At 42.2% G+C, this 25,306-nt stretch overlaps 1 protein-coding gene across 2 annotated transcripts in view; it reads left to right on the forward strand.

The window, feature by feature from the left end:
- Positions 1 to 25,306, forward strand: part of DENND3 (DENN domain containing 3) — a 57,621-nt gene that overhangs the window by 21,897 nt on the left and 10,418 nt on the right. For both annotated transcript variants that reach the window (XM_039334580.1, XM_039334579.1), the window contains exons 5-18: positions 542 to 653; positions 3,991 to 4,110; positions 5,234 to 5,452; positions 8,016 to 8,137; positions 10,067 to 10,222; positions 11,214 to 11,310; positions 12,776 to 12,879; positions 13,878 to 14,059; positions 15,921 to 16,442; positions 18,482 to 18,744; positions 20,153 to 20,323; positions 21,868 to 21,997; positions 23,824 to 23,931; positions 25,052 to 25,188. In XM_039334580.1, coding sequence (XP_039190514.1) covers positions 542 to 653; positions 3,991 to 4,110; positions 5,234 to 5,452; positions 8,016 to 8,137; positions 10,067 to 10,222; positions 11,214 to 11,310; positions 12,776 to 12,879; positions 13,878 to 14,059; positions 15,921 to 16,442; positions 18,482 to 18,744; positions 20,153 to 20,323; positions 21,868 to 21,997; positions 23,824 to 23,931; positions 25,052 to 25,188 — 2,443 coding nt within the window. The remainder of the gene's footprint in view (positions 1 to 541; positions 654 to 3,990; positions 4,111 to 5,233; positions 5,453 to 8,015; positions 8,138 to 10,066; positions 10,223 to 11,213; positions 11,311 to 12,775; positions 12,880 to 13,877; positions 14,060 to 15,920; positions 16,443 to 18,481; positions 18,745 to 20,152; positions 20,324 to 21,867; positions 21,998 to 23,823; positions 23,932 to 25,051; positions 25,189 to 25,306) is intronic.

The raw sequence follows: 25,306 nt of genomic DNA on the forward strand, positions 1-25,306 counted from the left end.
CGCATCACATTCCTGGCTGTGCACTTAACAAGTAGGCTGGTTCTAAAGAAATTATAAGGAAAATGGGTGGAAACTTAACCAAAGGTGGCATTTCTACTGTACACTTTTCCCAAAAGGTTTCCACAATTTTGGCCACTACTGTAAGTAGTTTCTTAGAGATTTTGATAACAGAAGAGGACCGATCCCTCTTGTTATAAATTTGCAGCTTCTAAATTGTTTAAGCGATGTGTTGAATGTTATGTTCTACTGCCTGGACTTTTAATTTCATATGGTAATAATAAGTCATTAAGCTGGCAGGAGCGGAGCTGCGAAACTAGAGTAAATTTGCATGAATTGTTCTGCAAGCTTAATTGCATAAAAGCTAAGCGCCGTATTTGGGTAGGAACAATCAGAATTGCATTCGTGCACAATTAAAGAGCAATGAAGTGGTACGTTGTTTGCAGAAGAAGCAAACGTTTGAAAGGCACGAGAATTCTTTTCAAGCGACTTCTACTCAAACAGTTTTCTTATTCCTTGCTGTTATTTTTTTTTTTAATTGCAGCTTATTGCTACGGCTGAAGCCTTACAAAGACTTAGAAATCGAGCAACATCTAAAAGAATTTGCAGCAAGGTTATCCTTGATACCCAGCCCTCCTCCTGGGCAGCTTCATCTGGTAAATACTTAAAATATACTCTACTTTATGATTTCCTGTGCTTTAGTGCAAGCAAGGATTGTTAAGTAAGGTTCTACATTTTGGCAAGAAACAAGCCAACACAGTGCTGGGCTGCATTAACAGAGGGAGAGAATCAAGATCACGTGAAGGGTTAATGCCACTTTACAAGGCCTTGGCAAGGCCACACTTGGAATGCTGCATCCAGTTTTGGTCACCACGATGTAACAAAGTTGTTGAGACTCTGGAAAGAGTACAGAGAAGAGCAAAAAAGATGATTACGGGGCTGGAGGCTAAACATACAAAAAACGGTTGCTGGAGTTGAGTATGTCTAGTTTAACGAAGAGAAGGACGAGGGGGGACATGATAGCAGTCTTCAAATACCTCAGGGGCTGCCCCAAAGAAGAGGGAGTCAAGCTGTTCTCTAAAGCGCCTGAAGGCAGGACAAGAAGCAACGGATGGAAACTAATTAAGGAGAGAAGCAACCTAGAACCAAAGAGAAATTTCCTGACAGTGAGAACAATTAACCAGTGGAACTACCTGCCTCCAGAAGTTATAGGTGCTCCAACACTGGAAGTCTTTAAAAAGAGATTGGACAATCATTTGTCTGAAATAGTATAGGGTTTCCTGCCTGAGCAGGAGGTTGGACTAGAAGACCTCCAAGGTCCCTTCCAACTCTGTTATTCTATTCTATTCTATTCTATTCTATTCTATTCTATTCTATTCTATTCTATACTCTATATTCTACTTTCTACTCTACTTCTGTTCTATTCTATTCTATATTCTACTCTACTTCATTTCTACTCTACTTCTCTTCTGTTCTGTTCTATTCTATTCTATTCTATATTCTATATTCTATTCTACTCTACAATTCTACTCTACTATTCTATTCTATTCTATTCTATTCTATTCTATGTTCTATATTCTACTCTACTCTATTCTACTTCACTTCTACTCTACTTCTACTCTACTTCTGTTCTGTTCTATTCTATTCTATTCTATTCTATTCTATTCTATTCTATTCTATTCTATTCTATTCTATTCTATTCTATTCACTTTTTTAAAACAGCAGCATTTGAGAAGGGAACAGTGAAGACTTCCTTCTCAATCTTTGTCAGTCCAGCAGGAAACACCACAAGATGAGCTAATTGTATTTTATCGTAGGGTTACATTAACAGAATCTCGTAAACCTGAAAGTACATATCTCCCACAATAGCTTTTATCTGCCTGATCTGTTAGGGTGGGTCTTTCTTAGGCTTCTTTCTCTGGCCATTACGCAGCTGAGGCCCACCCACTCTTTTATCTTATCTTTCGCTAGGTGGCATCTCCTCCCTTCGTCCCTCAAAGTGTCCTTACATACCCTTTCCTCCATTCCCCCCTGCAAAGTGTGGTGGTCTCCCATGGAGAATGAGACACACACGCAAGTATCTCGGGATGGGAGCCCAGAGCTGACTCCAGCACCCTCTTTTATTGTTACTCAGGTTTTTACATCACACAGCATAATCAAAAGACATATATAGGGGTGGTTACAATATATCAAATAACAGACACTCTCCAGATGCAAGGCTACGCAGGTGTTCTTATCAGAGTCTGTCCAAAAGGCTGATGTATGCATCCTGTGTTTGGAGCAGTCCGCCTGCTATCTCAAGGCCCTTGTGGGAGATGTCCATGGGCAGATGCCCATGGACATATTTGTGCAATTAATCCCACAGCAAAGTCCCCATCTTGTTCTTTCCTTGCTGCCTAATAGGGAATCAAAACGAAGAACTGATTTCTCTGTCCTTTTAACTTCTCTTTCTGCTTTGCTGTTTCTGCCTTCTTAGTCTTTCCTTGTTGATCCTCCTGGTCCGAAACGGCTTTGGGCAAGGTGGATTTGACCTCTGTTTCCTTTTCCGGATCTCAACGTTTCTTATCTCTTTAGCCTATCTCCCCTTGCACCGTTTCTGCACACTGCTCAGAATAGCGTGATCGGATGTAAGTATGCACGGGACGGTTCGGCATAAGAGATTTAGCCTGTGTAGGATAATTCACTAATACCATCTAAAGCAGTGTTTCTCAACCTTGACCATTTTAAGGCATTTGGACTTCAACTCCCAGCTGCTGGCAATGCTGGCTGTGGAATTCTGGGAGTTGAAGTCCACATGCCTTAAAATGGTCAAGGTTGAGAAACACTGATATAAAGACTTCAGGTAGAGTTGCTGTGGAAAATGCATGCCTTCTTCCCTTACCGTTTTTTCAAGAGTTTCTTCAAAGGGTGAAGCCCATTGACATCAATTGTGTGGTTGCCTCTGGAGTGGGTGGGCCAAACATTTACCCTCTCTTTTTTTTTTTTGCATTTATTGGGATTTCTTTGGGATGTTTCGAACATTCTTGAAGTGTCCATTTACGCTAAAAACAGAATGTTTTGTAAAACTTTGTCCTCAAAATAGTTCAAAGTAAAATGTTTTGGGCATCGCTGCTTTACAGTGCAGGTTAGGGTTAGGGGTTAGGGTTAAAGGTTAGGGTCAAGGGTTAGGGTTATGGTTAAGGGTTAGGGTTAAATGTTAGGGGTTAGGGTTAAATGTTAGGGGTTAGGGTTAAGTGTTAGGGTTAGAGGTTGGGGTTAGGGGTTAGGGTTAAGTGTTAGGGTCAAGGGTTAGGATTAGGGTTATGGTTAAGGGTTAGGGTGAAGGGTTAGGGGTTAGGGTTAAAGGTTAGGGTCAAGGGTTAGGGTTAAGGATTATGGTTATGGTTAAGGGTTAGGGTGAAGGGTTATGGTTACGGGTTAGGGTTAGGGATTATGGTTATGGTTAAAGGTTAGGGTGAAGGGTTAGGGTTAAAGGTTAGGGTCAAGGGTTAGGGTTAAGGGTTAAGGGTTATGGTTAAGGGTTAGGGTGAAGGGTGAGGGGTTAGGGTTAGGGTTAGGGTTACATCGGCTCTGAAAAAAGTGACTTATGACTTACGACCACACCTCACATTTACGACCTGAAGTGTTGAAGTCCACAAGTCATAAAAGGGCCAAGTTGGAACACGCCTGGGGTAATGAAAGGTCTGCAAGAAAACAAGCAAGCTCAGCCAGCATCAACATCAAGGGCACCACAGTTGTGGTCGTGATCGTGGTCGTCGTCCTCCTCCTCCCTGCATACCCCACTCCCTTCTAGCACTGATGATGTTCCCTAGTTGGGTCATGAAACATCTGCACGAAAACAACCAAGCTCAGAGAGCATCAGGGACCCCTCAATATATTGCGTTTAGACCACATTGCCTATTCTGCTCCGATTCGCTGTTAGAAAATGAATTGTAATCTCCTTCTGCCATTTGTGGTGATGAAACTCCCCCCCCCCATCTGTTCTTCTTCTAGCTATTTAACCTGAAGCCTCTTCAAGTCGTCTTTCCATCTCAGGAAGATCCCGACAGCCCGCTTGTGGATTTGGATCTACATCTTCCCTTCCTTTGCTTCAAACCGGAACAGATTTTACAGGTAGAGGGGTAGTTTGAAGCAGATGGGAAATTTTCTCCCTCAGATGGAGGAGAATTGAGGAGAAACTTCCTGACAGTTAGAACAATTAACCAGTGGAACAACCTGCCACCAGAAGCTGTGTATGCTCCAACACTGGAAGTTTTTAAGAAGAGACTGGACAGCCATTTGTCTGAAATGGTCTAGGGTTTCCTGCCTGAGCAGGGGGCTGGCTTAGATGACCTCTAAAGTCCCTTCCAACTTTAATAACAACAACAATAATAATATCAATTTCAAAAGGCGGCCTTACTAGGAACCGCTTCCATCCTGCAACTATACCTGTAATACCATCAAACATTCACATCTGCCTATCCCAGGTCCTTGGGAAGGACTCAATAGGTAAACAAAAATGCCAAATCCAGTCTGAACATCTGGCTGACTGTGCGATGATCCATAATGATGATGATGATGATGATGATGATAATAATAATAATAATAATAATAATAATAATAATAATCCACATCTGCCTATCCCAGGTCCTTGGTAAGGACTCGATAGGTAGACAAAATGCCAAATCCAATCTGAACATCTGGCTGACTGTGCGATGATCAATAATAATAATAATAATAATAATAATAATAATTTTTATTGCCAAATTGTGCAGAGTTACTTTATCCCAATGTTTTTCGACTTCAGCAATTTTAAGACCTTTGGGATTTCCAACTCCCAGTAGAGCCCATAGTGGACAGTGGCCTTGCGGAGTAACCACCACATCAAAGGTCGTAAAATCAGAGTGGACATCTGGGTGACCTGCTTTACAGCTGTTGCGACTTACAACCCTTCTGGGCTGGCTCCATGATGGTTGTAAGTTCAGGACAATCTGTATTTTTTTTTTTTTAAAGTGTTGTGCAGGAAACATTTTGAGCAGAAGTTGTTTTCTGTCCGTTCAAATGTGCCTGTTCTGTTACTAGGAAAACAAGTTTTCAGGCGCCACTTTTGGTGCCCGTTCAGATACCGTGGAATTATTAACGGCGAGGGACGCTGGTGGAATGCAGCTGAAATATCAGAGCATTTAAAAATTAACTGATGCAGTTTTATCTATGCATAAAAGTCACGGCGATCTGTTGGTTTTTCTTTTCTTCCCAGATAATTACTTGTATTTTAACTGAACGGAAAATTGTCTTCTTCTGCTCTGACTGGGCCCTGCTGACCCTGGTATCCGAATGCTTCATGTTGTACATCCATCCCATTCAGTGGCAACACACGTTTGTACCAATCCTGTCTCGTCAGATGCTGGACTTTGTCATGGCGCCCACCTCCTTCCTGATGGGGTGTCACATCGATCACTTTGAGGAAGTTTGCAAGGTTGGTTGGGAATTCAATCCAGATCTACAGCTTACTTATTTATTAGGTTTTTTTTAAAAAAATCCCACCTTTATTAATTTATATGCAACTCAAGGAACTGAACATACCTAATGTCCTTCTGTTTTCCCCACAACAATAATCTTGTGAGGTGGGTTGAATTGAGAGAGAGGGACTGGTTCAATATCATCCAGATGGCTTTCATGTCTAAGGTGGGACTAGAACTCACCATCACCTGGTGATTGACCCAAAGTCACCCAGCTGGCTTTCATGCGCAAGGTGGGACTAGAACTCATAATCTTCTGGTGTTTAGCTCAAGGACACCCACCCAATTTTCATGCCTAAGGCAGGACTAGAACTCACCATCACCTGGTGATTGACCCAAAGTCACCCAGCTGGCTTTCATGCGCAAGGCGGGACTAGAACTCATAATCTTCTGGTGTTTAGCTCAAGGACACCCACCTAATTTTCAAGGCTAGGGCAAGACTAGAGCTCACCATCACCTAGTGATTGGCCCCAAGTCAACCAGCCTGCTTTCATGCCCAAGATGGGACTAGAACTCCCAATCTAGACTAGCACGTTCAGCACTATGGCCAAACTGGCTCTCAAACTTCACTTTTATCTTTGTACAAGCTTCAGTGAAAGCTGTAACCAAATTGCCTTTCTTTATCCAGTTGATAAAAAAATATTATTTGCTATTGCTACACATTCAGGAAATCTCTTAACCACATTTTATCAGCTTGTCAATTATGGGATGCCTTTAGATTTTTAAAATGCGGCATGTGCATTACAAGGTCTTGAGAGAAACATTTTTTTAAAAAAAATTAACGTCTGAGGAAAAAAAAGTGTCCCTTTTTGATTTTGATTTTTTGTTTTTTTAACTAAAAAACACAAATATGTTACCGGTTCAGTATCCATAGATTAGGCCAGTAGATTAGCACACGCATAATGAGGTTTTCTACATTAATGCACCAAAGATGGGTTGTCTGTTGAAAGAGCCGATTATTTTTAAGTCGACAGGAAACCCAGAAGTGGATATAAGCTGCCCCATTGAAGATTTTGTATTTAATTACATTTATTAAATTCATATGCTGCCCGTCGCACTATCAAGTGACTGTGTTACAGAATTGCTGTGAAGTTCAGAGGGGACAGCCCTTTCTCTGCAGCACTATGTGCCAATGCAACTTTGTGCCAATGCCCTTGTAACCTCCAGATTAGGCCACTGCAACAGGCTCTACATGGTCTGCCCTTGAAGACCGTTCGGAAACTTCCATTGGTGCAGAATGTAGCCACGTGGGTAGTAACTGGCGCCAGATGCACACAGCACATGTAACACCACACCTGTCTGAGCTGCATTATTTACCAGTGTGTTTCCAGGGGCAATTCAAGGTGCTGGTGGTTACCTGTATAGCCTTCCAGGGCTTGGGACCAGGGTACCTGAGGGATCGCCTTTTTTCAAGAGTTTCTACCCCTCCAATCGGATCCATTAGGATGGGCATGCTGCAGATCCCATCAGCCAAAGAATGCCAGCTGACGGGGACTAGAAGACGGGTGTTCTGTCCCAGGCTATGTGAGTCCTTGTTAACTCACAAGGACAAACCCCCTCTTTTAACAAGTAGGCTGGAAATGCAGGGAAAACAAACCCCTTTTATTAGTTAGGTACAGACCTGTAGTTAGCTATAGACCTTTTATTAGTTAGGTACAGACTTAATAGTTAGGTACAGTCCCAAAAGCAAAGGCAAACAAAACACGATGCAAACGGAGAATTGTCCAAGGCAAACAGAACATGATTCAAGTGGAGAATTGTTCACAGGCAAGGCAAACAGAATCTGATTCCATGAAACTTGAGTCCTTTGCAAACATTTGCCTTCAGCAACCAGCACCGCCCACACCTTCCCTTTTTATGATGCAGTCCCAAGGCGTGGTTTCTCAATGCCTTCTCCTCCTCCCTTGGAGTCTCCCCATTGCCTCCCTTTGTTCTGCTCTTGTTGCCAGTCTGCATTTGCGAGCGTCTCTAATGTCTTCCAGCTGTGAGTCCTCAGAGTCTGACTCCGCTTCCCCACACAGCTGAGTCTCAGCCTGAGCACGATTAGAAGGGCCAGGCTTTTCATCAGATTGTAAGTCCTGGAGCTCATCAGAGCCTTCCTCCGACTCTGATGGCTCTCCAGGCCCCTCCTCCTTCTCCTCCTCTGATTCTCCGGACTCAGCTGCCGGGTCCAGTGGCTGGCACGGACTCACAACAACGGGTTTTTTTTTTCTGCAACAGCCCCTGCTCTATGGAACATCCTCCCTCAATCGTCTCATTCAAAAAGCTGCTTCAGTTCTGACTTCTTCGGTTCTTGGATGAAACATTTTCCAAGAAAAAAAACACAAGGAAGTCCAGTTGCCTTTTGGAAAAGCATCTTTGGGGGCAGCCATGACCTGGATGATAGAGAACGTCCGTAGAGGAGCTAAAATTAAAATGGTTTCTGCTGTTAGTCCGCCAAGGGTGACATCTGCCACGGTGGAGTGTTAACTTTTATTTTTAACGATTCATTTTTCTGGTGTTTTTTTTTGTAACCATCAGGAAGCTGACGACTTAATTCTAATTAACATTGATACTGGCGATATCGCTCAATCCAAGTCCTCCGAGGAGGCGACCGACATTCCAGATGTGCCAGCAGAGGCCGGCAGAGTTTTTATAGCACGGTAAAAATCAAGATGATTTTGCTTGCTTCCATTATGGGGATCTGAAAGTTCAGAAGGAAAGATGAGGCTGGATTCACAAGCCTTGCTTTAGAGCCGCAGGGTTAGTGGCTGAAACCTAAAGGTCATGCAAAGGATGTTTGTATGCAACTATTGACCCTGATTAAATTTGGACGGAGAATTATTCCAGAGAGTAATGTATGGCAAATGTTGGTCAGCATTAGCAACTTTAAGCTGTATGGACTTCAACTGGCTGGGGAATTCTGGGAGTTGAAGTCACACATCTTCAAGCAGCCAAGTTTAAGAAACATTGACATATATCAGGGGTCTTCAAACTTGGCCCTTTTATGACTTGTGGACTTCAACTCCCAGAATTCCTCAGCCAGGCACACGTGCCTGGCTAAGGAATTCTGGGAGTTGAAGTCCACAAGTCATAAAAGGGCCAAGTTTGAGTGCCTGGCTGAGGAATTCTGGGAGTTGAAGTCCACAAGTCATAAAAGGGCCAAGTTTGAAGACCCCTGCTTGTGGACTTCATCTCCCAGAATTCCTCAGTCAGGCACACTGGCTGAGGAATTCTGGGAGTTGAAGTCCACAAGTCATAAAAGGGCCAAGTTTGAGTGCCTGGCTGAGGAATTCTGGGAGTTGAAATCTACAAGTCATAAAAAGGGCCAAGTTTCAGTGCCTAGCTGAGGAATTCTGGGAGTTGAAGTCCACAAATCATAAAAGGGCCAAGTTTGAGTGCCTGGCTGAGGAATTCTGGGAGTTGAAGTCCACAAGTCATAAAAAGGCCAAGTTTGAGTGCCTGGCTGAGGAATTCTGGGAGTTGAAGTCCACAAGACATAAAAGGGCCAAGTTTGAAGACCCCCTGCTTGTGGACTTCAACTCCCAGAATTCCTCAGTCAGGCACACTGGCTGAGGAATTCTGGGAGTTGAAGTCCACAAGTCATAAAAGGGCCAAGTTTGAAGACCCCTGGGATATGCTATGTAATCACAGCTGGAAACTAATGGAACAAGGAGGGGATGAAAATTAATGTTTCTTTCCAGTTAAGTTTCTTTGTTCTCGGGGAAATTAACGCACAGTTAAATTCTGTGTTTAAAATTAATTAAGGCACAAAGGCTAACTTGATCGAGTGAGCAGTGCCTGGCTACTTTATCAAATACTGAATCCAGATGTTCAGAAAAGGATGGATGGTGGACTTTGGACCAGTCCAAGCTTTATTTAAAAGAACTAATATAGGGGGTTCTGCTCCTATAGATTAGCCTGTTTTAATGTTTCGATAAGAGACGGTGAAAAAGAGAGGCGACCAGCAGACAAAATAATCTTGAACTAGCAGGAGCAAGACCACCTGTTCTGTGGGTGGAGGCACACTTTTTTCCTACAAGACACACACACACACACACACACACACACACACACACACACTTTCAGCTAGCACGGGTTCTCAACCTTGGCAACTTTAAGACTTGTGGACTTCAACTCCCAGAATTCCTCAGCCAGCAAAGCTGGCTGAGGAATTCTGGGAGTTGAAGTCCACAAGTCTTAAAGTTGCCAAGGTTGAGAACCCCTGATAGCAGATCCACATTCAGAGCAGGCATTTTACTGGTAGATGGCACAGCAAGACATTGGGGCTCTGGAAGAACCTAAAAATAGATAGCCCTCAACTCAACGACCATCAATGAGGCCTCAGCTTTGATTGCAACTTGTGACGGTCGTAAAGCAGGTCACCTTGTGTCCGTCAGAGCTGAAGAAGCTTCTTAGAGGAGAAGCAAAACATAGAGAGAAAAAAGGAAGTCCGGTTGCCTCGTGAAGAAGCACCTTTGGGACAACCATGATCTGGAGGACGGAGAACCTCCATAGTCACTTAACACTCAACAACACTTAACAGTTGAGTTGGGCTCAATTGTGGGCCAACTTGTAACTTCTTCCTGCAGATCTGAAAGCCTTCAGCTGCACTATGACCTGGAACTCTCCCACCTGGGAACCTCCACCGACTTCACTGAAATACAAGGGCGCCGGAGAACATGGCAACGGAAGCTGAATTCTGAAATTCAGCAGATCGCTCTGCAGTTCATCGTCAATATCTTCAGGTAGGTGTTAAAAGGTCCCTTTCAGCTGCCTTTAATTCTTTCCTCAACCTTCATGCTAGCGTCTGTTCGAAAAACTGGAGCCTTGCATTAAATCAGTGTTTCTCAACCTTGACCATTTGAAGGCATGTGGACTTCAACTCCCAGAATTCCACAGCCAGCATTGCTGGCTGTGGAATTCTGGGAGTTGGAGTCCACATGCCTTAAAATGGTCAAGGTTGAGAAACACTGCATTAAATGAAGGTATCGACGAGCCGGCTCCTTTGCGCCTCGAGAGAGAATTCCGAGTGGATTCATTTGATGAGCTGTGAGTTTGCATCATTGGCTCAATAAGACCAGCGATCCAATGTTTTGCAAATTCTTCTTCTTCTTAAAAGCTACCGTTGCGTTTTAATGCACCCTGGTGAACATTTCCGGTGTTAATATTTATTCATTTATTTGGATGTATATTTGTACAGAATGGAATGGAATGGAATGGAATAGAATAGAATAGAATAGAATAGAATAGAATAGAACAAGTGATTAATCGTGATCATAATCATAAAATACAACCATCATCAATCATAAGATACAACATTCAGTGATAGTCATAGGATATTAAGTAAGTAATCAATATAAATCATAGTAGGATACAAATAAAAACAATCAACATAAATCATAAGATACAAGCATCAAAGTTATAGTTATAAGAAGCTAAGGAAATAGGAAAGATGAGAAGGATAATAGTAATACAGCTCCACTTGGTGGTTTGACAGTGTTGTGGGAATTAGTTGTTTAGCGGAGTGCTAAAAAGGATAGCCACTGTGCATATAAAATGAATGGGGAATTATTACTTGGGATGGTTTAAAATACACCAAAAATGCAGGATGCAAAATTTTAGAAAGAAAGAATTTTTATAAAGAAAGAAAGAAATTACTTCCACTGAGTATGTTCCCGATCCTATTCCCACTAACCTTTTAAAAAAATTCTTGTGGTAATCCTATTTTATCAACAGAGAGGTGAAGGACCATTTGAACTATGAACACAGAGTATTTAACAGTGAAGAATTCTTAAAAACAAGAGCAATAAATGACCAGCTTTTTTACCGAAAGGTAAGCTAGAACTTGACATAAATTGTTCTGTTAGTTCATGTTGTAATTTTTTTAAAAAAAAACAACAACAACAAATGTTTATTTGACTTATGGTTTTCTTTTAATTTGATCTTTTGAGGAAAGTATACATAACCAAACATGCTAGGATGATCTTGTATCTGCCAATATAGTTGTTAGACTTACTGAAGTCATTTGTCGGCATTATGCGTAGGTATAGAATTAAACTTTTAAAATGTACTATTTTATATATTGGATTACTTATGTGCCAATTAAGTTGCCGTTGACTCTTAATGACCACCTAGAATGTAAGAATGTAACCCAGAGACTGGTGCTGTCACAATCCTACTTTACAGTAGTGGCCAAAATTGTGGACACCTTTTGGGAAAAGTGTACGGTAGAAATGCCACCTTTGGTTAAGTTTCCGCCCATTTTTCTTCTAATTTCTTTATAACTGTAGCCTTGTTCGCTTAATAAATATTATTTTACATCGCTTTCTGGGCAACTAATCAACTTTGCACCATGACTTTAATTTTATTACATTTTACAAGCTCAATCAATGAAAGAACACAAAAAAACCCCAACCAACTTGATAGCGATCCCATAACACACTGACAAATGTCCTCCTCTCAGCTTCAACACGTGACATCAATAACTGGATCCTACTGTGATCTGATTGGCTCATGGCCAAAACAAGATGACACCCGATTGGCTCTCTAAACACTCACCCTCATTGGCTACAATCAGATGAAGGGAAAGCTACCTGAGATCAACCTAAGCAAGTTGTGCTTCCTTTTTTTAGTTATTTGGCTACAACTTTTCATAGAATATAGTACGGATAATCGAACAAACTTCGTTGCATTACATTCTTGATTAAATGATCTTCCCATTGATATATAATTTTATGGTACTGCTCCAAAAAGAAAGTGGTGTTATTAGCCATCAAAGCTCAAAAATACACTTTTCCCAAAAAGGTTTCCACAATTTTGGCCACTACTGTAAGTATGCAATAATATAGTTTCAAGGAGAAGCTTCTGAAACATTTGCTATCTGGGGTAATCTAGCACAGTGGAGATACATACAGCTAGTCCTTGATTTATGATCAGTTAAGCCCAAAGATTTCTCAAGCATTCACTTGTGAAGTGAATTGTGATCCATTTTATGACCTTTCCTGACCCAGCTCTGACACGAATCGCTGCAGTTGAGTTGGTTAACACACAGGTCCCCATTGACTTTGCTTGTTAGAAGGTTGCAAAAGGGGATCACATGAACACACACACACACACACACCCCGGGATACTGCAACCATCCTAAGTACATGCCAGTTGCCAAACGTCAGGGGTCCCCATGGGGATGCTGCAAGAGTCACGTTTGAAAAATGGTTAACGCCGTTGTAACTTGGAACGGTCACTAAAACGAAGAGTTGTGAGCCCGGGACTGCTTGTTAACGCTTTTCGTTTTTTTGCAGGTACTGGAAACTTACATGTTTCACGCTTTTCTCAAAGCCCGCCTTAACCAAAGGATGGATGCTTTTGCTTACCTAGAGCAGAGCACCCAAAACGAAGAAGACCGGTAAGCGCGTTTCGCATCATAGTACAGTGATGGCGAACGTTTTAGAGACCGAGGGCCCAAACTGCAACCCCAAACCCACTTATTTATTGCCGGGTGCCAGATGGGCGTGGCCCACTGAGTGGGCATGGCTGTGGTCCTGGCAGAACTGGGTGGGTTTGGCCAAGGTGGGCGTGGTCACCTCGATGTTGCTTGTGGGGAGGGACGTCTGTGGGGGCCGGGCAGGGTTGGGGGGGAGATCCAGGGGGTCTCTGGCAGGTGGGGCGGTGGCAGGAGGCTCGTCCTGCGGGGTGAGGTGAGGCAAGGCGAGGCAGGGCAAGGCAAGGCTGCTGTCCCAGGTTCCGACTAATGAAGCACTTCAAAGGACTTTCAGGCATGTTTCCTAAAGTTTTATTTCAGAGCTACAATTTTGCCAGTCACCATGATGGACGTGTTGATGCCAGATTCTGACTTCCTTTCGCTGACATCAAGCTTTTCTTGCTAAATCCCTCCCTTCTCAAGCAGTCACAGGTCACATTATCCAATTAGTGTGAAGGTCAAAAGTTTACTTCCTCTTTCTTTCCCCGGGCTTTTCCCCCCCCCACTCTAAGCTAAGTATTAACCCAATAAATACCAGACAGTTTTGCATATTGTCAAAGCAAGAATATACAGTATTTGCAGCATTGACAGCTGCACTTGGCCCTGCTACATCTATCACTACTGCTGTCTCCTAGTCCTTGTGTACTACCACGATGGCTGATTGAGTGGCCAATACCTGCCTATCTGTCCGGATCTGGAAGCCCTACAGGGCAGTGGCCCCCAATCTATTGGGCACCAGGGACCGGTTCCGTGGAGAGAGGTTTTTCCACGGACCGAAGGGGGCATGGTTTGTGTGCTGCCTGCATCCTGCGGGTGGGGCTTCATTTCCTTGTGTAGCACGGTTGCTGGCATACTGCGGCCTGGTGCCGGTTCACGGACCGGGGGTTAGGGACCTTTTTTTTAATTATGATAAATATTTTTAGGTTCAACTTCCTGGTTGGTAATCCGAGAAGGCTAACGATGGAGAAAATGATTTCTCAAAGGTTTAATCCTCAGTACATGCTCAGCAGGCGCATGGGGATGAGCTTGCCGAATCTGCACGACATTAAGCCGAACGATGGCCCAACTAGGAATGCATCCCTTCGGAGTATCAACACTACACAAGGTAAGGTGAAGAGGTGCCTGATAGCTATCATTGCTATCAGAGCCATGGCGGTGCGGTGGTTCGAACGCAGTATTGCCAGCAGTTCGAGTCACGAATCTCACCGGCTCGAGGTTGACTCAGCCTTCCATCTTTCGGAGGTCAGTAAAATGAGGATCCAGATTGTTGAGGGGCAACAGGCTGAGTCTGTAAACCGCTTGGAGAAAGCTGTAAAGCACTGTGAAGCGGCATATTTATTTATTTATTTATTTATTTATTTATTTATTTATTTATTAGACTTATATACCGCTTTAAGTGCAAGCACTCTCTAAGCGGTGTACACCAGTAAGCAAGGTATATATATGTTTACATTGCCCCCAACAATCTGGGTCCTCATTTTACCTACCCCGGAAGGATGGAAGGCTGAGTCAACCTTGAGCCGGTGAGATTTGAACCGCTGACCTGCTGAACACAGTCAGCTCAAGTGGCCTGCAGTACTGCACCCTAACTGCTGCGCCACCTCGGCTCAGTCTAAGAGCTGTTGCTATTGCTGTTTTACTTATTTTAGTAGAAAACTGTGGCATTTATTTATGTAACCATGAGAATGGAATGGAATGGAATGGAATGGAATGGAATGGAATGGAATGGAATGGAATAGAATAGAATAGAATAGAGAATGGAATAGAATAGAATAGAATAGAATGTGGAATGGAATGGAATGGAATGGAATAGAATAGAATAGAATAGAATAGAATAGAATAGAATAGAATAGAATAGAGAATAGAATAGAATAGAATGTGGAATGGAATGGAATAGAATAGAATAGAATAGAATAGAATAGAGAATGGAATAGAATGGAATGGAATAGAATAGAATAGAATAGAATAGAATAGAATAGAATAGAATAGAATGTGGAATGGAATAGAATAGAATAGAATAGAATAGAATAGAATAGAATAGAATAGAATAGAATAGAATAGAATAGAATAGAATAGAATGTGGAATGGAATGGAATAGAATAGAATAGAGAATGGAATAGAATAGAGAATGGAATAGAATGGAATAGAATAGAATAGAATAGAATAGAATGTGGAATAGAATAGAATAGAATAGAATAGAATAGAATAGAATAGAGAAAATATGAAATGGAATGGAAGGGAAGGGAAGGGGAATAGAATAGAATAGAATAGAATAGAATAGAATAGAATAGAATATGGAATGGAATGGAATAGAATAGAATAGAATAGAATAGAATAGAATAGAATAGAATAGAATAGAATAGAAGAATGGAATAGAATAGAGAATAGAATAGAATAGAATAGAAACACTGTTTTAACTGATGTGGTTAAGCATCTGGTGTGAACATGGGTCGTCCACAGAGGGGTCAAGATGGGGCAAATTTCTACAGCCAGAAAGACATAGGAAGGGAAGACGGGGCTGCTGCTGTCTTCTGGGTTCTGGATCATGAGGCTAGGGCAGGGGTCTTCAAACCTGCCCTTTTATGACTTGTGGACTTCAACTCCCAGAATTCCTCAGCCAGGCACGCTGATTTTCACCTGGACTTTTCTTGTGTCCAGTGTGATGGATCTGAACATTGCAAGCATTCATAAAGGAGAACATTTATAGCTCGGGGTGGAAATGAGGGGTCCTTGGTGTTCTCTGAGCTTGGTTGTTTTCTTGCAGACCAGGGGGGTCTTCAAACTTGGCCCTTTTATGACTTGTGGACTTCAACTCCCAGAATTCCTCAGCCAGGCACGCCTGCCTGGCTGAGGAATTCTGGGAGTTGAAGTCCACAAGTCATAAAAGGGCCAGGTTTGAAGACCCCTGATTTAACAGGACCCCTTTGCACCTTTTTGTAAATGTCTCTCTGCTTCTCCTTTTCTAGCTAAAAGATCCATTTCGAAACCCATCAGCACTTTCAGGATTCCAGAAATCCACTTCCCACTGATGGGTCAGTGTGTCCAGACCTATTACGTCGATTTTACTAACCATCTGAGCAGAGCGATCACGATTTTGTCACCGGAGAACTCTGCGCTCCTAGCGAGGTATTTCTACCTTCGGGGACTTATAAGTCTGATGCAAAAAAAATTCCTAAGTGCCCTTTCGGACTTCCAAAATCTGTACAAGACAGACATCAGGATATTCCCGACGGAGCTTGTGAGAAAATTGATAGAAAACCTCTCAGCCCTGGATCGCTCCCAGGCAGATCAGAAGCCCGAACTGAAGAGGTTGATCAGTCACCTAATGGACAAACAAAGAGAGGTCATCAAAACCGATGATCACGTGAAGAAATTTGAGTTGCCAAAAACTCACATGCAGGTGGAGGACTTTGTAAAGCGCATCCAGGAATCTGGGATTGTCAAAGATACTGACACCATCCATCGGTTGTTTGATGCATTAACCGTAGGTAAGAGGGGGGGGGGAGGAAAATTTGCTCCCTTGTTCGAATGCTAACCTTTGTTAGAATTTTTCAAGCTCTTATGTTTTCCTATCATGAATATATATCTTGAATGGAAGGGAAAAAAGAATAGTATAGAATAGAATGATAGGATAGGACAGAACAGAACAGAACAGAATAGAATAGAATAGAATAGAAATAGTGATAAGAATAGAACAGAACAGAACAGAATAGAATAATGATAATACAATACAATACAATACAAATAATGATAAGAATAGAACAGAACAGAATAGAATAATGAGAATAGAATACAATACAATACAATAAATAGAATACAATAGAATAATGATAAGAATAGAATAGAATAATGATAAGAATAGAACAGAACAGAATAGAATAATGATAAGAATAGAATAGAATAATGATAAGAATAGAATAGGATAGAATAGAATAGAATAATGAGAATAGAATAGAATAATGATAAGAATAATGATAAGAACAGAATAGAATAGAATAATGATAAGAATAGAATAGAATAGGAATAATGATAAGAGTAGAATAGAATAGAATAGAATAGAATAGAATAGAATAGAATAGAATAATGATAAGAATATTCTGTTCTGTTCTGTTCTTTCACAAAACCTCCTTTGTTTCCTTCGGTTGCCAAACTGTCTTCACAATCGCATGCTATAAACTGGGGCAGATGGAACATGGCCATCGCCCTAGAAACGTAGGTGGATTAGTAAAGGTAGGAAAGAAGAAATCAAGGGGCAAAAGTATAATGACTTTTATTTCCTCCTCCACCTAGTTTTCTGGAACTACGAATTTATTACTGCTATTAAGTCAACCACAACATTCTGGTTGAAGAGGCCGGCTGGTGGAAAGTTAATTGCATTAGATGGGCAGCTATAGAAATGGAATGAATGACTCAATCAATCAATCGCCCTTTCTTGAGTACAGGTAGTCCTTGACTTTTATGACGAGTCATTTAGTGACTGCTTGAATTTACGACGCACCTCCAGAAGGGGACTTACGACTTAAAGTCAAATTTCTGGTGTCCGGGTGTCCTCCGTGTGGTCATGTGACCACATTTTGGCTGGTCGGCAACCAGGCCTCATTTACAGCCATTTGCAGCGCCTCGCAATCTCGCGACTGTGATTTGTGATTCCCCCCCCAGAAACTGGCGTTTACTTCTGGCAAAAAAACACCCCATGGCGAACAACGGGTCTGCTTTACGACTGCCACAAAAAAAGGTTGTAAAATCAGCCACGGTTACGTGGTGACCCGCTTTTATGACTGTCAAAAATTGATGATCAAATTTGCAGGCTCTGTTATGGTCAGAAGTCAAGGACTACCTATAATACAGTATCTTGAGGGCCAAGTAGAATAGAATAGAGTAGAGTAGAGTAGAATAGAATAGAATAGAATAGAATAGAATAGAATAGAATAGAATAGAATAGAATAGAATAGAATAGAATAGAAAATATGGAGTGGAGTGGAGTGGAATGGAAGAACAGAATAGAATAGAATAGAATAGAATAGAATAGAATAGAATAGAAAATATGGAGTGGAGTGGAGTGGAGTAGAATGGAAGAATAGAATAGAACAGAATAGAATAGAATAGAATAGAATAGAATAGAATATATGGAGTGGAGTGGAATGGAATGGAAGAATAGAATAGAATAGAATAAAGAATAGAATAGAAAATATGGAATAGAATAGAATAGAATAAATAGAATAGAATAGAATAGAATATATGGAGTGGAGTGGAATGGAAGAATAGAATAGAATAGAAAATATGGAGTGGAGTGGAATGGAAGAATAGAATAGAATAGAATAGAATAGAATAGAATAGAATAGAATAGAATAGAACAGAACAGAGCTGGAAGGGACCTTGGAGGTCTTCTAGTCCAGCCCCCTGCTCAAGCAGGAGAACCTATACCTTAAAATTATACTGGGCAGCTTTTCCTCTCTTTGGAGCATTTGATGTACAGGACATCTAGAAATATTCCTTACGGTAAATAAACATTTTGTTCATTTTTAAGGGCAGCAAAAACAAATTGACCCGGAAACATTTAAAGACTTTTATACCTATTGGAAGGAAACAGAAGCAGAAGCCCAAGATGTGAACCTGCCTCCGCGAGTAATAGAACACCTGGACAAAAACGAGTGTGTTTATAAGTTATCCAGCTCAGTAAAAACTAACAAAGGAGTTGGGAAAATCGCACTGACACCGAAGCGCCTGTTCCTGTTGACGGAAGGAGCCTGTCCCGGCTATCAAGACATCGCAGCGTTCAGAGATATAGAGGTGAGCCTCCCCCAAAAGTACAGACTTAACAACAGTTCCTTCGGTGACCGTTCAAAGTTACAAGGGCACTGAAAAAAGTGATTTATGACAGATTTTCACACTTAACGGTAGTGGCCAAAATTGTATCTTGTATCTGCCAATGTAGTTGTTAGACTTAACTGAAGTCATTTGTCTGCAACATGCGTAGGTATAGAATTAAACTTTTAGAATATACTATTTTATATATGGGATTACTTATGTGCCAGTTAAGTTGTCGTTGACTCTTAATGACCACCTAGGATGTAAGAATGTAACCAGAGACTGGTGCTGTCACAATCCTACTTTACAGTAGTGGTCAAAATTGTGGAAAACTTTTGGGAAAAGTATGCAGTAAAAATGCCACTTTTGGTTAGATTTCCACCCATTTTGCTTCTCATTTCTTTATAATTGTAGCCTTGTTCACTTAATAATTCTATTTTACATCGCTTTCTGGGTGACTAAGTCAACTCTTTGCACCATGACTTTAATTTTATTACGTTTTACAAGCTCACTCAATGAAAGAACACAAAAAAACCCAACCAACTTGATAGTGATCACATAACACACTGACAAATGTCCTCCTCTCAGCTTCAATACATGACATCAATCACCGAATCCTACTGTGATCTGATTGGCTCATTGCCAAAACAGGATGACACCCGATTGGCTCTCTAAACACTCATGCTCATTAGCTACAATCAGAGGAAGGAAAGCTACCTGACATCCACCTAAGCAAGTTGTGCTTCCATTTCCTGGTTATTTGGCTATAACTTTTCATAGAATACGGTACAGATAATTGAACAATCTTTGTGGCATTACATCCTTGATTAAATTATCTTTCCGTTGATATATAATTTTATGGTATTATTCCCCCCAAAAGTGGTGGTATTAGCCATCAAACCTCCAAAAATACACTTTTCCCAAAAGGTTTCCACAGTTTTGGCCACTACTGTACTACAACTGTTGCAGAATCCCCATAGCCACTTTTTCCAGAGCCGTGGTAACTTCAAACAGTCACTAAACGAATGGTTGTAAGCAGGGCTTTTTTTGTCATAGAATGCCCAGAACGGAGTTCCGGCACCTTTTTTGGATGGAACCTTATAGGGTAGGCAAGGTGGGTTGTATGACGTGTGTGAGTTCCGACACCTTTTTTTTTTTTAGAAAAAAAGCACTGGTTGTAAGTCAAGGATTATCTGTATATTGACACGCGTATGCAATCCAGGGTGTAACATTGATAGCAAAAACGTCTGGAAGAGCCCACAGTTTACCCTGTCTGCCCCATGAGAATTTTGGGGGGGAAGGAAGGGGCCACGAGAAAAAAGATGAAAACAGAACTGTTTGTTGCCTCATTGGGCTTCTTCAGCTCTTCTTTTTCTCCGTCCCGTTGTAGGAAGTAAAAAACTCCAGCGTTACTTTTCTGCTCCTCAAGATTCCTACGCTGAAGATAAAAATGAAGTACAAAAAGGACGTTTTTGAAGCCAATCTGAAGTCTGAGTGCGATCTTTGGCACTTGATGGTGAAAGAGATGTGCGCTGGGAAGAAAATGGCAGATGACCATAAGGTTTGGGGATGTTAACGTTGGTTAACAACAGGGCTCTCCTTCTACAATTGTTCAGGTTCTCAGATTCGTATTTAATGTGCCTTTTCAGATGGCAAGATTAATAACTGAGCAAAGCAAAGCAACTTTCATCCAGACTTCCATTTTAATTAAGCTCAACGTCTTCCCTGCTGGGGTTCAAACAACAACAACAACAACAACAACAACAATAATAATATAATAAATATGACCTTGGAGGTCGTTTAGTCCAACCCCCTGCTCAGGCAGGAAACCATATACCATTTCAGACAAATGGCTGTCCAGTCTCTTCTTAAAAACTTCCAGTGTTGGAGCATTCACCGCTTCTGGAGGCAGGTTGTTCCACTGGTTAATTGTTCTAACTGTCAGGAAGTTTCTCCTTAGTTCTAGGTTGCTTCTCTCCTTGATTAGTTTCCACCCGTTGCTTCTTGTCCTGCCTTCAGGTGCTTTGGAAAATAGCTTAATTCCCTCTTCTTTATGGCAGCCCCTGAGATATTGGAATACTGCTATCATGTCCCCCCTTGTCCTTCTCTTCGTTAAACTAGACATACCCAATTCTAGCAACCGTTCCTTATATGTTTTAGCCTCCAGTCCTCTAATCCTCTTTGTTGCTCTTCTCTGCACTCTTTCTAGAGTCTCAACATCTTTTTTACATCGTGGTGACTGTATTCCAAGTGTGGCATTACCAAGGCCTTGTAAAGTGGTATTAACACTTCACGTGATCTTGATTCTGTCCCTCTGTTAATGCAGCCTAGCATGTGCCTTTTCCAGATGGCAAGATTAATAATTGCGCAAGCAAAGCAACTTTCATCCAGGCTTCCATTTTAATGAAGCTCAACGTCTTCCCTGCTATGGTTCAAACAATTTGTTCAATTCTGCCAATTTTTTCTTACTTGCGGCATTTGTGTTCCTTGGTCTGGTTTTATTATGACCCACCCTAAGTAACATCAGAACCATAGCTGGACAAAACTGGCTTTGTAGATGAATAATACTCCAAAGATGTAACCAAAAAAAAAGGAAAAAAAAAGGGAAGGATAGCAAGAGCAGAGTAGATAGTTTCTAGCTGTTCAATTTTCTAAAGAATAGTCAAATAATTTTCTTCAAAGATGCCAATCATTTTATCTGCCTGGATTTGTTCCAAGCATCTCCTTCGGCTTTATTAGCCAATTATATTGATTAGTCTTTAAGGATCCAAAGAATTAAAGAATAACAAAATAAAAGAGTTGGAAGGGGCCTTGGAGGTCTTCTAGTCCAACCCCCTGGATTTTAACTGAATCAATCCCTTCCGGGACCCCAGACACGGGCTTCCTCTGGCCAAGAACGAAGAGTTCTAGTTTAAGGAATAAAATCTAAAATTCTGCATTCATGTTTGGATTCTTGACATACAGGATATTCCATCAAGAGGCCCATACGTGACCCCCCCCCAGTAGACATTGGGGAAAATGTAAAAGGTGGGATCTCGTATGCGTATCATGTACAAGCTGCAGTCGGGGTGCTTCTCCTCAACGTCCCACCCCTCTCTCTTTCAGGATCCACAGTATCTTCAGCAAGCCCTTACCAACGTTCTTCTGATGGATGCCGTGGTAGGCTCCCTGCAGTCATCCAAAGTAATCTATGCAGCTTCGAAGCTCTCTTACTTTGACAGGATGAAGAACGAAGGTGAGCTGATGGATCTTTCTATCTCTGACAAGATAGAAAAATGTGGGGTAGACAGCATCACCACCAGATGGATCCGTAGCTGGCTGACCGGCCGTACTCAGCGGGTGGTCCTCAGTGGAACCGCATCTACATGGAGGGAAGTGTGTAGTGGGGTGCCCAGTGCTCTTCAACATCTATATCAACGATCTGGACGAGGGGATAGATGGGGAACTCATCAAATTTGCAGATGACACCAAGCTGGCAGGAATAGCCAACACTCCAGAAGACAGGCTTAGCATACAGGAGGATCTGGACAGACTTGAACACTGGGCGCTATCTAACAAAATGAAATTCAGTGGTGAAAAAAGCAATTTTTCTTGCCTACATTTAGGCAAGAAAAACCAAATGTACAGGTATAGTATAGGGGGTACCTTGCTCAATAGTAGTAACTATGAGAGGGACCTCGGAGTCCTAGTGGACAATCACCTAAATATGCCAAAAAGCTGCCAAAAAGGCCAACGCAGTGCTAGGCTGCATTAACAGAGGAATAGAATCAAGATCACGTGAAGTGTTAATACACTCCACAATGCCTTGGTAAGGCCACACTTGGAATACTGCATCCAGTTTTGGTCACCGTGATGTAAAAAAGATGTTGAGACTCTAGAAAGAGTACAGAGAAGAGCAACAAAGATGATTAGGGGACTAGGCTGAAACATATAAGGAACGGTTGCTTGAATTGGGTATGTCTAGTTTAATGAAGAGAAGGACGAGGGGGGGACATGATAGCAGTGTTCCAGTATCTCAGGGGCTGCCACAAAGAAGAGGGAGAAGCTATTCTCCAAAGTGCCTGAAGGCAGGACAAGAAGCAACGGATGGAAACTAATCAAGGAGAGAAGCAACGTAGAACTAAGGAGAAACTTCCTAACAGTGAGAACAATTAACCAGTGGAACAACCTGCCTCCAGAAGCAGTGAATGCTTCAACACTGGAAGTTTTCAAGAAGAGACTGGACAGCCATTTGTCTGAAATGGTATAGGGTTTCCTGCCTAAGCAGGGGGTTGGACTAGATGACCTCTAAGGTCCTTTCCAACTTTACTATGATGATGATGATGATGATGATGATGATACCAAGAACTGCTGTAGACCATTCCTATGGCTTTCTCTGTGAAGAGCTTGCCTTTCCTCCCTGATTACTGTGTTTCTCTGAAAGTAAGGCCTACACCATCAATAAGCCGTAGCTTAATTTTTGGAAGTGGACCTAATATAAGACCTACCCCCAAAATAAGCCCTAGTTTTGGGGTGAGACACATACCTAAAAATCAAGCTAGGGTGGGGGTGTGAGGATGTAGAGCTGCCCCACCTGCCCTCGTAGCCAGGCCTCTCCTCACTGGCCCACTCCTTCTTCTTCTGAGGCCTCTTCTGCAACCAGGCCTGCATTTCTCTGTCAGAGTCCTTTCCGGAAGGCCTCTGCAGCCAAGAACCGAGCTATGGGTTGAATCTGTGGCTCGGTTCTGCAAGAGATCTGCAGCCGAGCACCAAGCTATGAATTGAATCCATAGCTCGGTACTCGGCTGCTTAGGCCTTCTGGAAAGGCCTGACTGCAAAATCCAGGCCCGAATGCAGCTGCAGAACTTTGGCCCCAGAAGAAGCGGACCAGCTGGGTGGGGCTGTCGGTGCCGGAGGTGAGGTAAGGCCTACCCCAAAAATAAGACCTGTTGCCTCTTTTGGAGCCTAAAAAAAAAAAAAAAGACCTGGTCATATTTTGGGGGAAACACGGTATCCCATCTGTCAGTTTTTCCTTTTGGCCCTATAAGCATTTTTAAAAATACATGTCTTCTCTTTGTCCAGTGCCCATGATGGTCCCCAAAACAACGACTGAAACACTAAAGCACAAGATCAACCCATCAGCTGGCGAAACATTCCCACAAGCAGTGGAAGTCTTGCTCTATACACCAGGTATGGAACTGAAGGTGGTCTCACCTCATGACGTACCTGTCCCACTTCCTACGTTCATTAAAATGGGAATATACAGCATCTCAAACAAGGGTTTAGACAAATGCATGCCTAAACCCATCCAGTTTCATGGCTCAGAGAGAGATTGGGCCATCGCTCTTCCCTGAAGTGTTGTGGGATCTGTTCAGAATCCAAGATCTCTCTTTATAAACATGAGAAGATATTCAGCAAATGACATCACAATGAAGGAGTGAGTAGAGAAGAAGTTCTCCAAAGCACCTGAGGGCAGGACAAGAAATGACAGGTGGAAGATCATTAAAAAGAGAAGCAACCTAGAACTTAGGAGAAATTTCCTAGGTGAGAACAATCAACCAATGGAATAGCTTGCCTTCAGAAATTCTGGGTGCTCCGTCTGTCATGGTTCCGACAGATGAAACTCTTCAAAAGAACTTTGAGGCACTATTTACCTTAAAGAATCTTTTATTCGAGAAACAAAGTATCGGCACTGCATAGTGAAAGCCAAAGACTGAATTCCCCTCCCCTGGGCACAAAGTAGCAACGCACAATTCCCTCCTCCAATTAACAGTCATAAATCACATTTCCCAATTAGCTTGAAGCATGGGCTTTCTCCCCAGCTCTCCAACCCGCCAAAGTTTTATCAACTCTGGGCCCAATGACCTTGGGTTCCCATGGCTGAGTTATTATTGTTACGAGTAACTGGACTCTCATCCAAATCCCCCCTTCCAGCATCAACTAACTCTAAAAGTGAAAGAGAAACATGGCTGCATTTCCATCTGTTGTCAACGCAAGAACATCCGATGTTAGTAGCGTTGACCCCATCACTGGAGGTTTTCAAGAAGAGACTGGACAGCCACTTGACTAGACTGCTGTAAGATCTCCTGCTTCAGCAGAGGGTTGGACTAGAAGACCTCAAAGGTCCCTTCCAACCCTATTCAGTAGCATTTCTTGTTGCCACATCACACGTGTTGCTACAGTCCCTCTCGGTTGCCCGTCCTGCAGACTGGACCAAGGAGGTTGACAGCAGAGCGTTCTTGGCTACTGAAAATCTTGAGGATATCGTTCCGATTCCAAGTATTTAACATAAACATTCTCCCATCTTTAGGCCAGCTTGAATCCACAGAAAAACTCGGAGATGCCCATCCAAAACTGTGGTGCGCTTTGAACGGAGGGAAAGTGGTGGTCTTCGATGCATCCTCGTGGTCTCTGCAGCATTCTTTCAAAGTGGGGAGCGCTAAGCTGGTAGGTGACGTTGACGATGGAACGATCACGGAAGTTTTCAAATCATTCTTAGACATCTTTCCAAGTCTGTGGAGGTTCTTGGCCATCCGGGTTACGGTTGTCCCAAAGGCGTTTTTCC

The sequence above is a fragment of the Crotalus tigris genome, unplaced genomic scaffold, assembly GCF_016545835.1.
Source record: "Crotalus tigris isolate CLP2741 ecotype Arizona unplaced genomic scaffold, ASM1654583v1 scf7180000017631.5181431, whole genome shotgun sequence".
NCBI classification, from domain to species: Eukaryota; Metazoa; Chordata; class Lepidosauria; order Squamata; family Viperidae; genus Crotalus; species Crotalus tigris.